The sequence below is a fragment of the Bison bison genome, unplaced genomic scaffold (genome assembly GCF_000754665.1).
Source record: "Bison bison bison isolate TAMUID 2011002044 unplaced genomic scaffold, Bison_UMD1.0 scf7180017864063, whole genome shotgun sequence".
Taxonomy (NCBI): Eukaryota; Metazoa; Chordata; class Mammalia; order Artiodactyla; family Bovidae; genus Bison; species Bison bison.
The window spans coordinates 16,094,985-16,110,664 of NW_011494635.1; the positions used below are offsets into that span (position 1 = coordinate 16,094,985).

Here is a 15,680-nt window from a genome sequence, read left to right on the forward strand (position 1 = left end):
AATTCCAGCTGAAGTGTACAGTGTGGGTCTGGACTTCGCGTATCCGCGGTCTCCAAGCATCGTGCTTGCTCCATGGCCTGTGGCATGAGTTGCAGCTGCACTCGGGAAGCAGATGCTTGTGAGAGGGCAAGCTTTGTTTCTCCCCAACCACTTCTCTTTGGATGTGGGCGGCAGTCCCTCCGAATGCTGCAGTTTCATGATCAGTGCCTCCTCGTGTTCCTGGAAAGGTGGCGTCCTGAGCCTCACTGTCAGGGCCCTGCAGTCTTACAGCCATCTGACATCACCCTTCATGTCAAGTCTGTGCTGTCTTTTCTCAGACTGACCCCTTTATACCTGAAATGAACAAGGACCCCAAGGGCTTTTGTTTCTGTTTTATCTATTGATATTTCCCATGGTTGGCATTAAAAATGAGACATTAAGTTTACTTACTCACTTAGAAATAATAGCAAACACCTGCATATTAACATAAGTAACACTCTATGGAAACTATGTTCCAAGATAAGAAATAGCTTAAGGAGAAAAGTGGCTTGGGGTTTTAAGTGTCTGACTTAGGCAGGGCAACAGTAGCCAGATTCTCCTGCCTGCTTCTGCATTCCAGCTATCATCACACCAACATCATTTAGCTTCTGAAAAACTACCTTGCCCCTGAAAGGTCACAAAACACTTCCATGTTATTATTTAGTCACTTTGCTAAGTAGTGTTGTACAAATGCTTTGACCTTGGAGGCCAGCTAGAAGGTCCGGGGGCCACACTTTGAGAACTTCTGCCTAGATCATGATTAGAAATGCTCTTGTTGAGAAATGAAAATTGAAAAAGACAGTTGTCCAGAACTTTAACACCTGGGAAATGGATTACTGTTAAGAAGATAGGCAGTGTCTTTGAATGTGGGCGTCTCAACCCTTTCCTTGCTTTGGGGGAAAGGAGTGGAATATGGCCAGTTTGCCGTCCCCAGTGAGGAGGGTTCAGTGCACACGTCTCCCTCGCAGTGTGCCGCCTGGAATGAGAGGCTTGGAGTGTGGCGAAGGTGCCTCCTGGGTGAAGAGGTCTCAGAGGTCTTTTGACCTGAGGGTGTTTAGCCTTTACTGTACGATGTCCTCTCCTCACCCACAGCCTCCCACTGGACCCTAACTAGCAGCTCTTACCACCATGAGACAGTCAGGGCTTGCAGTGGGCACTGTGGGTGATGTGGGATCTTACCCCTGCCATGGGAGTAGCCAACCCAGATGCACTCGGGACCCAGATGGACCATTGTAGATACAAAAGCAATAGGGCAGGCAGTGGGGAGCTGGAGGGTCAAGGTTCTGTGTTAACAGCCATGGGACTTGGAGATGCTAGGGAAGCAGCTGCTGGGATGCCTGCACGGATGGCTGTTCTGGGAGGTACTTTCCATGTCCAGGTCCCGGCTGTGACCACACAGTCACTGTTGCCCTCTGTCTTGGTTGGGGAAGGGGAGACGTGGTGCCCATTTGGGACCCCATCCCAGTGCTGTCCTGGGCATTTAGTGGTGGCCAAACTCACCTCATCCTGCAGACTCAGTAAGGATAAGAGCCTGTGCAGTTCAGAGGGTCCCTAAGACCCTAGCAATGGCCTTACAAGCACCAGCCCCCAGGGTATAGGTTTCAGGTTCCCTTGACCAGTGTTTGAAGCCATGTTTTCCTGTTCCCTGGGAGGCAAGAGGGAGCTGCTGTGACAGAGACCTAGACTGAGGGGTTTTACACAGTGGACTTGATTTTCCGCAGCTCCGGGGATGGGAGGCCTGGGGTCAGGGTGCCGGGGCAGTTCGATCCTGGTGGCAGGGCCATGGGTGAGCTCTGGGGCCTCTTGCCAAGCCAGTCACCCCATCTGTGAAGGCTCAGGGGTGCAGATGTGCAGACCACTACAGGAGCTTGTCTGCGGTGGCAGGGCTCTGTGGAGGACGGGGGGCCTCGTTTCCTCTGTGACCCCGACATGTTCAGGTGGCTTATCTGGTCACAAGCCTGTGTTTTCACTAAAACCTGGGGAGAGACGCTGGAGCAGCCGCTGCCACCTGTACACAGGGCGCTGGGGGCCTGACCTCGCTAGAGCTTGGCCGGGGCAGACGTCAGTCCAAGCGAGTTTTTAAGCAAAAAGTTTTGGGTTTTGTCTCCACATACCTGTAAAGCAAAAACACCTCAGAAATGTTAAACAGCAGGGTTGTTCCTAGATTTCTCTCTGCAATTACCTCTTGAGAAGCTTATTGTGCTGCAGGCACCTTTGATTCAGGGTAATTTTAGTAAACTCAGGGTTATCCTGATGGGGCTCCTGAAGGACTGAAGTGTCATCTGTACATTCGAGTCAGGATGAGTGTGGGGTCACCCGTGGTCAGAGGACACCCACCCTTCAGGGTGTTTCCCATCATCTGAAATTCCCGGACAAGCCGTCAGTAGTGACTGCTCTGTTAGTAAAAACGGAATAGTGAAAGGGGCTTTAATTGGGAAAGCTTGCCTCTTTTTTTCCTGGTAGGTAAAGAACTTTTAGCATCTTCTCAGTCTCTCTTCACCCACAGCACAGAATTAGTCAGAGACGGAAGACCCTTAATATGAAATCTCAGTAGCTGTGAACCTTGGCCTCACCTGGCAGAACTGTAAAGTGAGTTAGCACAGCCCAGAGTAATGAGGTAATGCCGTGCTGCTGCTGCTGCTAAGTCGCTTCAGTCGTGTCCGACTCTGTGCGACCCCATAGACGGCAGCCCACCAGGCTCCCCTGTCCCTGGAACTCTCCAGGCAAGAACACTGGAGTGGGTTGCCATTTCCTTCTCCAATGCATGAAAGTGAAAAGTGAAAGTAAAGTCTCGAAGTCGTGTCCAACTCTTTGCAATCCCATGGACTGCAACCTACCAGGCTCCTCCGTCCATGGGATTTTCCAGGCAAGAGTACTGGAGTAGGGGTGCCATTGCCTTCTCCAGAGGTAATGCTGTAGTTGGGAATATTTCGCGGTTGTGAGGTTTTGAGGACCAGCCTGTTTTGCTGCCAGGTACGGCAGGGCACAGAGAAGGCAATGGCACCCCACTCCAGTACTCTTACCTGGAAAATCCCATGGACGGAGGAGCCTGGTAGGCTGCAGTCCATGGGGTCGTTGGGAGTCGGACACGACTGAGTGACTTCACTTTCACTTTTCACTTTAATGCATTGGAGAAGGAAATGGCAACCCACTCCAGTGTTCTTGCCTGGAGAATCCCGGTGATGGGGGAGCCTGGTGGGCTGCCGTCTATGGGGTCACACAGAGTTGGACACCACTGAAGTGACAGCATAGCATAGGGCAGGGCAGGTGTGTGCTTGCCTGTTACCTTCTTGAGAAATGTAGCTGTTTGGTCGTTGTACTGTGAAAGTAGGAGCTTCATTGCAGTTATATATTATAACTTAAAGTGTCTCAGAGAAATAAACCCTCAGTTCATAGACCTGAACATCTTTAAATGACCAAGATGTGGTTACTTGCATGTTGCAAGTTTGTAGAAGCCAAGCCTTCAGATGTATCTGGTTGTAGAGTCCAGTTTCACCCACGTTGTTGGGGGAGCATGTTTTTTGTTCTTAAGAAAATCATTTCTGGCAGCTTATCTTTCAAGGGTTGGACAACGTAAGGGAAAATTAAGTCGTGGTTTTAGACCAGTTTTGTGGAAGGAAGTGTTTGTTCTCGTCCGACCCTAAAGTGTGAATACGTGTGACTGCTTGACATGGATCCAGCGTGTCCTTAAGCAACTAGAAATGTCATGTTATAGATGTTCGTGGTGTGTATCGAAACCCTTTTGGAGGGTAGGCTTGGAAACCCTGTCCAGGCTCACAGCCTTGTGAGCAGGTCCCGCCAGTGGGCATGCACCACTGGCACAGAGGTTCCTGGCAGCGCGCCCCCAAGGGGACAGAGGTGCCCGCAGAACACTGCTGCTGGACTGCATTTTCTGGGTGTGTGGCAGGTGTTTCCTCAAAGATACTCAGTGTGAGTCTTGAAGAAAGCAACGGACAGTATTTGTTACTGATGAAAAAATGCCAGCTTAAGTGAAGATTAGAATTTTGAAAAGCTTTTATCTGCCACCATGAGCTTGATTGTCCCAGTAAGGAAAAACATTTCAGGAGATGGACGCTGGCATTAGCAGGTGTGTCTCATACTGGCTAATGAGATATGCCAGTCTGTGGACTCTGCACGTGTGCACATGGGCACAAGATGCACTCTGAGTGCCTTAACAGTTTTATATAGTTAGGCTGTAAGCCTAGGAACGTGTGCAGAGTACGGATGTGGCTTCAGGTTCCTGTCACAACCGCTTTTTGGGGAAGTGCAGTTTGTCAAGGTTTACTGTGGTATGAGGTAATGTCCGCAATTCTGAAAGTCTTTCTCAGGTTTAATTTTGGAAATACACATCCCACATGAGCAAATGCTCTTTGGGGTCCTCAAGTTTTAGGGATATCACCGGGCCTCGACAACAAAAAGTCGGAGTGGAGAGCTGCCTGGGAGGTGGGCTTCCGCCTGTCCTTGGGTGCTGATGGGTGCCTTCAGCACCCCTAGGGGGGCCTGGGGAACCCACGGTTTCTCACTGGTAGTTGCACGTCTACTTAGTACGAAATGGAGCCGTTTTCAGCTGAGAGGACGTTTGCACTTAGGAACTTTAAGATTGTACATTTCAGGGTATCCAGGGTTTGCCTCTGGGTTTCTCTGTCCCAGTTTTAGGAGTGCCTACTGTCCTTCTCCTCTCTGGAGTCGTCGTTGCTGGTGCAGTGTGACCACTGTTTGGTGACCTGCTGTTGCATGTGGACCTACTTTAAGTTGTGTTAGGAACATAACAGTTTTTTTTTAACTTGCCTTGATCTTAGAGGTTTTGTTTTTTTTTATCTTGATAGACTTTTTTGTTTCATGACCTGAAGTTTTATGTTTGAATTTGTGAAGAAATCATGAAATTGATTTTGCAAGTATAAAATCAAGAAAAATGAATCAAATTGTCTAAAATTATATTATGTTTTGAGTTAAGTATTTCACTCCACTTAACAGAAATAACTGGATTTTCCTTTTTTGATTTTTCAGAACTCAAATCCAAAGGCATGATTTTTTTAGATTAGCATAAATTTTTAAAACTTTTTTTCCCTGAGAATGTCCTAATTTCTTTACTTTTTTCATTGTTGTGAAATATAAAAGAAAGAATTATTTCAAGTACCTTCTGAGAAGTTTCTCATTTTGAAATGGGTTTACCACTTGAAAGAGATGCAGTGGCCATGGTGTTGGGGATGGAGGGTGGCCAGAGTGAGATGGGCTCTGTCCCTTTAAAAGGAGGTGGGATGGAATGTTTGTCCTGAGGTCACTAAGGAGACCACAGTTAACAAGGGAGGCAGTTGGAGTGAGGCGAGGAAGAGGTGAGGTGAGGAGAGGCGCAGGCAGGGGTCTTGGGTATAGAATGTGAAATGTGTTAAAATGTTAATACTGAGAATTTACCTAGAAACAGAAATGTGTTTGTGGAGCATTTAGGTATGATGATTGAATGAGGAGACAGGAGGAGAAATGTTCATTAAATGCATAAATACACAAAGATAAGCTGTACCACAGGGATGTCCAATAATTATTAGTCTTCTGAAATCTTTATTAGATTTTTTAACTAAAATGACGACATAGCTACAGTGTTAAGAATTTGTAAATAATTGCTTTCACATATAATTTTCTTGTTCATCTTTTCATATTTTGTTCCTGATTCTCCCTCTGGTTTTTATTGGCCTGGGTCCATCAGAAGTAGGGTTGTAATTAGGAAGCAGCTGATACCAGTGACTGATTTTGAAATCCTCCCGCCCACTGAGGCCTCTGCACTCGACCACCAGCTCCCTCTCCACCAGGGTGCCAACCATGGCCTGTCCCAGCCCTGCTTTCATCGTGTAGTCAAAGTATGCATCTTCCCTTTTTAAAAAAAGTCCTTGCAGGGGAGCCATATCTGTGGACTGGGTGGATGTCTTTGTAGGTCACATAATGTAGACTTAAGAGATTGCTTGGAAAGTTTTGTGCCTTTTTTTCCCTTAAATGTGATTTTAGTTCTGGTTGCTTTAGATCTTTAAAATGTTTTTTTGTTTGTTTGTTTTAGGAGCTTGCTCCGTGGACACAGTCTCAAGATAATTTGCCTTGTGATCTGTGAACAGTGGCTGACGACAGCAGCATTGGGGGCCTGGTGCTTTCCTTGTGCCACAAGGTTGTAACGGCCCTGTTTGTGCTGGGTTTAGGAAGTCGGGAGAAGTGCCCATGCTTCTGTGTGGGGCAGGTAACAACGGCAGTAGTGTTGACATCTTACTGACCAGAGATGTACTGATGCGTCTTTTGTTATCCAAATGTTGTTTACCAGAGACATTTCAGTCTTACATAACAAATTATTGGCCACAGTTTTGTTTTTGCAAAACTCCCACAGTTGATAATATGTTAAATGCCAACAACACAATTTTAAGTTTTGATGTCATGTTTTTATTTCAAAAGTGGCATTATATATGTATAAAAACTGGTGTACCATTAATATTTGTTGGAAATATTCTAAACTTTAGCCCAAGAGTGTCTAATCAATCATTAGATTGAGTGTTCCTTTAGTTTACAATGACGTGTATTCTTGCTGGTGAGGGCTGTATCTTATAGAGGAAAGTCCTTCCTGCAGAAAGCCTTGGGTGACCAGGACAGTGGTGTGGCCCTTGAGGGCACAATGTCACAGGGTGGCTGCTGATGTCACAGAGCATGGGCCAAGGCCCAGAGTGGGGAACTGCAGGTCTGGATGGGGGATGGGAGGTGACACCACTTGGTGGGAACCAAACAGAGAGTTCCGTGGTGTGTGACTTTGAATTTTGTGTGTTTTCTGTTTGAAGGTTTTCATTCTGTACGAGTCCTCCCCCTGGGATGGAACGTGGCATAAAATCTGAGTTGTCATTAGCATTTAAATGTAATTGAAGCCTGTACAGCTTGGGGAAAAAATTCTTAAGGTATATACTGTATTTTTTCAGGCTTTTTTCATTTGAAATAAGAACAAAGTTTTCACAAACTGGAGCCTTTAATAATCTCTTAGAAGAGAGAAGAAATAGATGCACGAGGTGCCATCTGGCTGAGTGTCCCTGCTGCGGACCTGAGAGCAGAGCTGGGTGACCCCTGTTGTGTCGACACAGTCTCGGCTTTAGGATCTGGGTGGGTTCAGTGGGGCTGGGTGTTCAGGGTGCAAACGAGCCCATCTCCACCCTTCCCCTGCTGGATGGTGGACATCTTACACTCTGGGGCTCCAGAGTTCTGGGCCTGGAGCCAGCCAGGTGGGAGGTGGGCCCATGTCTCCCTGTGGGGAGCCAGAGAGCCCCTGCTGCCCTATCCTGCCCCGTCCTGGCAGCACCACTGCCCAGTTCCTCATTCTCCGTGACTTCTGGTATACATGCTTATCCTCAGCAGTCAGGGGACATGTTCATAGATGTAGTTTGCTCGCTGGGTTTTCCTCCTGAGCATGGGGTTCGTCACTGAATCCTCCTGCACTGTAGAAGCATTTTTGCTTTCTTTAGGTCGGGTTCTCCCATGTGTGAGGGAGTGCCCCCTGTGCTTGCTCGTAGCTGATGGGTGTCAGGCCCGGACTGCAGCCCTGGCTGATGCCTGACATGGCCTGGTTGTGTTTCCTTGTCAGGTATGGATGACAAGGGTGACCCGAGTGGTGAGGAGGCGCCCAAAGCCATCAAGCCCACCAGCAAGGAGTTCCGGAAGACTTGGGGCTTCCGGAGGACCACCATTGCTAAGCGCGAGGGTGCCGGGGATGCGGAGGTGGACACCCTGGAGCCGTCGCCCCGGCAGCAGCAGAGCCCATCCCTGCGGCGCAGTGGGCGGCAGCCAAAGCGCACTGAGCGGGTGGAGGAGTTTCTGACCACTGTGCGGCGCCGTGGCCGTCGGAGTGCCCCCGTGTCCCTGGAGGACTCTGGGGAGCCAGCGTCCTGTCCAGCGACAGACGCGGAGACTGCCTCTGAGGGCAGTGTGGAGAGCGCCTCAGACGGGAAGAGTGGGCCCAGGTCCAGCTCCATGGGTGCTAAGCAGCGGCTGGCCTCCTCGGCAAAGGCCAGAGAGGGCGAGGACGAGGACGACACGTCCGACAGCGACAGCGACGGACTGACCTTGAAGGAACTCCAGAACCGCCTGCGGAAGAAGCGTGAGCAGGAGCCCGCGGACCGGCCCACGAGGGGCATCCAGAACCGCCTGCGGAGGAAGCGGCGGGAGGAGGACCCGGCTGAGACCGTGGACGTCCAGGCAGGGGATGTGATGGAGGGCTCACTGCCTGCCTCACAGGAGCCTGAGGGCGACCTGGGGGCTGCGGCCCAGGCAGTGAAAGAGGACAGAGAGGGCCGGCAGGATGGGAGAGTGGCCCCAGGAGGGAGAGCCGAGGAAGCCGCAGACTCGATCCGGCACAAGCCGGAGTGTGAGGTGTACGACCCCAGCGCCCTGTACTGCCTGTGCCGCCAGCCTCACAACAACAGGTGGGTCTTGGGGGATGGTTGGGGGCAGAGCCAGGGAAACTGCCGGAGACTTCACTGTTCTCTTAAGAGAGTCTTAAGCTGGCCTGAATGAGTGACTTGTTTGTCGGGAAAGATGAGCAAGTCATTGTCAGAAAGAAACCAGTGGAGTGTGTGGGCACTACCCAGAACCATGCCCTTGTCAGGTGGTGGCTGGTGTGGGGTGTTGGCTGCCTGGTCACAGCATGGCAGTGAATGGGTGCGATGGCTTGCACCAGAGTGGGTCTGCTGCCCAAGAGAGCCCTCAGGACGCTGCTCAGACTGGCTGTGACTGGGGCACAGTGTGGACATTGGGTGGTTGCAGGGGTAAAGGAGTGGCTGCCATTCTCTGGACAGGCATTTGCGGTCCAGGGCAGGATGCCCTCGAAGAAAAGGATGATGTAATTTCGTAATGTACAGTGGTAGTAGAACTGAGAGAAGGGCACACTGACATTCTTTATGCTCCATGTTTCTGTAATTTTTTTTAAAAACAGTGAGTTTGACTTATTGATATTTTTAAAATTGAGTTTGTCTCTCCCTTTTCATTCCTGATACCATTGGCTTCCCTGGTGGCTCAGGCAGTAAAGAATTCGCCTGCAATGTGGGAAACCTGGGTTCAATCCCTGGGTTGGGAAGATCCCCTGGAGGAGAGAATGGCAACCCACTCCAGTATCCTTGCCTAGGCAATCCCATGGACAGAGGAGCTTGGCAGACTACAGTCCACGGGGTCGTGAAGAGTTGGACACAACTGAGTGACTAACACATTGACCGTTGTTTTATTTCAGGTTTATGATTTGCTGTGACCGATGTGAAGAATGGTTTCATGGTGACTGTGTGGGCATTTCTGAGGCTCGAGGGCGCCTCTTGGAGAGGAATGGGGAAGACTACATCTGCCCCAACTGCACGATCCTGCAGGTGCAGGATGAGGCCAGCTCAGAAGCCACAGACATGCAGGACACGAGGTCAGGACCCCTGGGTGCCGACAGCACGGACTTCACCAGTATAGGAACCGTGGAGCAGAAGTCAAGTGAAGACCAGGGAATTAAGGGTAGAATTGAAAAAGCTGCAAACCCAAGTGGCAAGAAGAAACTCAAGATATTCCAGCCCGTAAGTACTTATTTCCTGAGGCCAACAATAGAGGTGACTGTAAGCCCTCAGCTGCCTTTGGCAGAAACATCAAGGTCGGAAGCGTCTGTCTTCTGAGATAAGTTAGGTTTTCCCTGCAGTGACTGGCATAGGGCTGGACTCTGTGGGCTCTTGGGTCCATGCACCTGCTCAGGGCCAGCATGGCCTGGTCTGTTTTTTGATGTTGTTAATAACTGTGTCTGTCTCCTGTGCTGTGATTACTGATTTAACGTATTTCATAATTTTTTAAAAAATTACTCTTTAGTGTTCTCACGACCAGCATCCTGAGCTTAAAGTTCAAGTGCACGTATTAAGAAAATTACTTTCGAGTCACAGGAGCACGTGTGCACCTGTATCACCTGCCCTGTCTTGAGAAAACCAGTAGTCTCATCCCCACCTCAAGGCAAGATGCCAAGGCCACCCAGAGTGGCGGCACAGCTCCTCAGGGTGACAAGGTGACTGTGCCTGATACACCCTCTGTGATGGTGTTCCCCACTCGCCAGTGTTTGTGCAGCTCTTTTTTCCTCCTTTCCCAGCTCTTTTCACACATGTCTTGTCCAGGGGTTGTGGTTTCCGTGCATCTTGAGAACTGTCTCAGGTGCTCACGAGTGTCACACTCAGTGTGTTTTCACCCCAAGCCTTCCTTGAATTGGGGGCCCACCCCACCACCATGGCCCATCTCTTGTAGGTGTTGTAGATGCAGGCGTCCTGTGGTGGGGTCCTGTGGTGGCCATGTCAGCACCCTTGCCATCACCCCCTTGCAGTGAGTTAGCTTTGAGGCCTGGACCCTGTCCTGGGGGTGTGAAGAGGCACTAAGTGGAAATATGAGAATAACTGGTAATTAAGGAAAACATAACAGAAATGGAAATCAGCAGGAAGCATCATCTTCCTGCTGTGTTTAAGACTGCACATAAGCTTAAGTGTTTTTTCTGGGTAAAACTTGGATTCTATGGAGGAAAGTCAGTTAAGTACATTATTTGAGGAAAAAGATTTTGCTCAAGTGCATTTCATGTATATGTCACATACATTATTAGTCTTGACCATTAAAATGTGCTTTAGTAATCATGGCCACAAGCAGCTGTGTTCAGCCCTTGTCATATTCCAGATTGCTGCTGGATAACAGGTGACCAGAACTTAGCGACTTAGACAATACACATCCATTAACCCAGAAACCCAGGCCTAGCTGAGCCAGGCCCTTGGTTCTGGGTCTTATAAGACTGCTCTCTGTGTGTCAGTGGGGCTAGGGTCTCATCAGTCTCGGCTAGGGTAAAATGCATATGAAGTATGTTCCTGGCAGTTTCTGTGACATGCTTATACTGGACCTGTTGTTTCTGAGATCCGTGTGTAATTGGGTGTTCTGGCTGTTGCCTGAGGTCCTTGACTGCAGAGCCCAGGCCTCGGCAGCCTCCCATCAGAGCCAGCAATGGAGTGTTCACTCTTCTGGAGGCTCAGTTCCTCTTTTGAGGGTTTTTACCTGATAAGTCAAACCTTTGGACTAACTCAAAAGCCTCTTACCTGGTATCTTAATTAAATTGGCAAAATCCATGCCCATACGGTCAATGACAGAACCTAATTCTGGTGTGAAATCCCGCTGTGTTGAGAAGTGTGCAGCAGAAGTCCTCTCAGAGTTCTGCCCACTGTGCGGGGCGTGAAAGGTGGTTGAAAACGTGATGCCTCACTCAGGGGAGGGAGGGTTTATGTGTTTTGAATAAACAGATACATTTTTATGCATAATCATTCATACATGATTAAAGGTGTTAATCTCGGTACCATAAATAGTGACCTTACAGAGCATGGTGCCTGCCCCAGCGGGGGACTACATTGAACCCGTGTCTGGTCTTGCAGGTCGTGGAAGCGCCTGGTGCTGCCAAGTGCATCGGCCCTGGGTGCTCAAGCGTGGCACAACCTGACTCGGTCTACTGCAGCAACGACTGCATCCTGAAGCACGCTGCGGCCACCATGCGCTTCCTGAGTGCAGGGAAGGAGCAGAAACCCAAAGCAAAAGAAAAGCTGAAGACAAAGCCAGAAAAAATCGTTCTTCAAAAATGTAGCGTTCAAGTAAGTTGACCAAGACCGGCCATTTGCGTAGTTGAAACCAAAATTGCCTGGAGGTGCCAGGCTTGGTGGGTTGATTGAAAGAGAGGAAGGTACACAGGCCCAGAGGGGCCAAGACGCCTGCACGCTGCCCTCCGCCTTCCCCACCAGTGTTCTGGTCAGAATTACGAAGAGGCACGTGTTCTCATGTTTTCTTCTCCTGCCTCTAGCTGAGGGACTAACAGAAACACGGAAGCCAGTGGCTGCATGGAGTAGTTCACCCCGCAGATCAGCCCTCCGGGGAGCGAGTGGTCCCTGTGGGAGTCTAGGCAGCGGGGTTTGGAAGTGGGCCCTGAGGGTGCCCACATTGAGTGTTTGGGGGGGTGCAGGGGTACGCCTGTCCTCTCCACATGCTGTTAAGTCCACAGCCCCTGTCTGGGCAGTGTTGCTTGGGGGCGTTTTCAAACGGGGGCACTGCCTGCTGTGCTCGAGCTTCATTTCACTGCTTCGCTCCAAAGCCCCTCATTATCCTGTCAGCCTGGCCCCTCAGCAGGATGTTAGGGCGGTGGCCGATGCAGCTCATGGGCTGGGGTGACCCAGGAGCTGAGTGTGTTCTGACCTGCGCTGCTGAGTAAAACAACCGCAGGCTAACTTCGGTGATCTCCCTAGTGATTGGGGCTTTACTGATTATCCAGGCAGGCATTAAAATCTCTTCTGTGCACAAGAGACTGGCTTCAGACAAGAAGGAAAACGCGGTGAAGAAGGCAGCAGTGGCCCCTCCCAGGAACGAGGTCCTCACTAAGGAGCCAGTCTGTGAGAGCAGCACGCCGTCCTGGGCCAGCGACCACAATTACAATGCAGTAAAGCCAGAACAGACTGCTGCCCCCTGGCCGCCACTGTTGTATAAATGTATGTATCACCCAGGGGGAGCTCTGGACCCTTCCTGGTCTTTCTGGACGGCCGTGCACTCAGGCCTGTTCAGAGCTAGGAGTTCTAGCCATGTGTGGTGCTGCACCTGCAGAGATCGGAGCCCTTGCCCGAGGCCAGGAGGCCTCCTGAGCCTGGCGCACCCTTCCTTAGTCTGTTGGGACTTCCTGTCAGTGTTTCCAAAAAGCTGTACCAGCTCATGGCTGAATGTTCACCTCTGACCATTGATGTCTTTAATCACTTTCTTTATTATTAGGCTCTGGTAAGTATGTGTAGTGTCTTCAACAGAACCTGATGGTGGGGCACTCAGCCCACCCCCAAGGTCCGCCGGAGTCTGCCACGGTGCCACCACCGCCGGGAGCTCTCCACATGGGGCTGTGCCATGCAGCCTGCTCCCTACACACGTGACCCTCTCTTCTCTGTATGTTGTGGGAATCTCTTACTGCACAGTAGTGATGTAGCTGATTTTCAGCTGAAGTATGATTTTTAGGAGTTAAATTATTTTTGACCAAACTGGGATTTTTTTCACGTCCAATTCACATACTACACATGACATAAATACACATGCCAGTCCTGAAGGCCCTGGCCCACTTCCTGTGCTGGAAGGTAAGTGAGCAAGACATCTCTGCACTGAGCAGCACCCAGACCAGGAGTCCCGCCCTGCCCTCCTCCCCCACTTCCTGGGAATGGGCTTGGATGGGTCAGACAGACTCATGCAGTCCCAGAGGAGACTGTGCAGCTTGACTCTCCTCTGTTCTTGTTTCTCAGCCTCGTTCTCCAAAATTAAATTTTGGACGCTTAAATTGCTCCAGGGCACATTGTATTCTGTGATTGAGATTATTTTGTGCTCAGGTTTAATTTATGCTCTTAAACTCTTGCAACTTTTTTGAAAGCACCAAAAGGTTAAGTGGTCCTAAATTTCCAGATTACAGGCGAGTGCTGCCTCCCTTCAGCCCAATCTTAAGCTAGTCCCCCAAAGGGGGACCTCCTGGCTATAATGTGGCTAGAAAACTGCATAACTAGATGCGTTTTTGAGAATGTAAATGACCCAAGACCTAAGAAATGAAGTTGCAAGTAAACTGCAAAGTGATACTACGTGTATGTATGTATATTTTTATATATATATATATATATATTTATTTTCGGATATTAGGAGTGAGTGGTTAAATATTAACCAGATGCTGTATTAAAATGAGTTTCAGTACACCTCAGATTGTTTGAACTAAGAACTTCGTGCTAACAGCGTGTCAAATTTCCATCAAGTTATAGCACCTCAACACAGTAGAGGCACACCTCTACACAGCAGCGCTTTACAGGGCTTATGATTGGACCTAACTGTAACCGTCGCCCGGCCATGAGCGGGCGGGGACAGCCTCTGGGATCCTGTGCTAACTGCTCTTGGTTGGTTGGTGTAGGCATGTGGCAGAATAAAAGGAAGACTGGGATGTAGCCACAAACTTGGGTGATTGATTACTCTCCAATTTCCTTCTCTGTCGACCAGAATCCCCCAGGCTCTGAGCTAGGAGTCAGCTGTAGGGTGCTCCACAAGTTAGGAAAGTTGACAGACAGGAGGGGTGGGCACTTGTCCCCCAACTCTTTATTCTGGGTTTTTGGTGGAAGACTGGGGTGGAGGGGTGGGGAGGTGGGGAGATCGGCCCGCGAGGAGGCAGTGACTGCTCACAGGCGGGTTTTCTCTTCCCTCTGCCCTGCCTTTTCTCTCTGCACATCAGCTCCTCACTGACTTTCCCAGCACATTTACGGCTCAGAACCACGTGGATGGATAGCCACAACTTCAAGCCTGCATAAGGCTAGTTTTTGAGCTAGTTGAGCTAGTTGCTTCTGATGATTTTTTGTTATCCCAGAAATGTCATCTTCCCAAAGATGATTGGGAGGAGCGTTAAAGGGCGCTGGTAAACACCCGACTTCGCCTCGGTGAGTAGCAGCTGTGCCTCTGCCTCTTCCCCAACCACCACCTGACAGGGCGGGGGCTGCGGACCTTCCCCAGGGCCCTGCACACACACTCAGCAGGGCCCTTCCTGCCACCCGAGCCTCAGGTGTGACTTTTCTCTGGGTGCAGGTGATGCCAGGACAGTCATCAGGAGGGGGCGTTGTCCACATGGCCCTGGGTCCAGGTCAAGTCTTGGGTAGACGTTGGGAGGTCAGCGTGCTGCCCCGGCGGTGCTCTGGACGCTCCTCTCCCAGGCTGGCCCTGGCCTGAGGTTGCGGGTGAGGGGCAGCCCTTGCTGTGCATGAGGGCTCTGACCTACTGCCCCCGTGGACATAGAGCCCTTCACATCCTTGGGGTGATGGGAGTAACATATACTTGCTCTCTGATATTTATTTATATTGTTTTTCAGAGTTTCTGTACAGTTTAGCTTAGGGAAACAGTTGCCGTTTTATTTCTCCCCCAAATTATGATGTATGTTCCTGTTTTCATAGTTCTGCAATTCATTTTTCCTCTCCATCTCCTCCTCTTCACTTCTCAGTACTATCCAGGCACAAAGAGGGCTGAAGTGTTTTTTCTGAAGTGTCCCTGGTTTGTTAGAACTTGAAAGTGGGACTCTGACAGACTCAGAACATTTCCCCATATTTTAGGCTCCCTCCATGGCCCCGAGGTGATTTGAACAAACACGGGATTTGAACAAAATTTTGAATGAAAAATGAAATTCCTGCAGTGTCCTTTAGCTTTGAGAATTAAAATGGGAACCCCTGGCAGAACCTGTGCGCCAGGTCCAGTGATGCTGAGCAGCCTGCTGGGACACAAGCGTGGCCCCCGTGAGCCACATGTCCAGTCTCCCAAGTTGCGGCTCCGTGGGCTCCAGGACCCAGGGACGTGGTTTCACAGGGGCGACACCTGTCACAGGCTGTGAGAGGAGAAGAGCAGTCAGTAGCAATGGCCCCCTCGGAGAGACATGTTTTATCAGCTGCATGAGCCATTTTTATCCGTCTCTTCCAGGATAGTGGCAAAAAAAAAAGTGTTTGGTGACAAACTAGCTTTGCACATCTGCATCTCTCCCCCCACTTGGAGTCAGAACCTGTTCTCATACAGAGTTCACCAAGATGGCTGTTTTTTGTTACCCATACAGCTGGAATGTTTTTGGATGTCATTGACATTATCTGGTATTT

The 15,680-nt window shown here is 49.9% G+C and overlaps 1 protein-coding gene across 2 annotated transcripts in view; it reads left to right on the forward strand.

Annotated features, from left to right (window-relative positions):
- Positions 1 to 15,680, forward strand: part of DIDO1 (death inducer-obliterator 1) — a 50,651-nt gene that overhangs the window by 13,401 nt on the left and 21,570 nt on the right. The window contains exons 2-7 of one of the 2 annotated variants that reach the window (XM_010836587.1): positions 6,065 to 6,238; positions 6,825 to 6,938; positions 7,616 to 8,453; positions 9,254 to 9,575; positions 11,439 to 11,651; positions 12,323 to 14,011. In XM_010836587.1, coding sequence (XP_010834889.1) covers positions 7,618 to 8,453; positions 9,254 to 9,575; positions 11,439 to 11,651; positions 12,323 to 12,775 — 1,824 coding nt within the window. In that variant the 5' untranslated portion in view covers positions 6,065 to 6,238; positions 6,825 to 6,938; positions 7,616 to 7,617 and the 3' untranslated portion in view covers positions 12,776 to 14,011. Of the gene's footprint in view, positions 1 to 6,064; positions 6,239 to 6,824; positions 6,939 to 7,615; positions 8,454 to 9,253; positions 9,576 to 11,438; positions 11,652 to 12,322; positions 14,012 to 15,680 lie in introns of those variants that run through there. The other variant, XM_010836588.1, reaches the window with a different exon arrangement.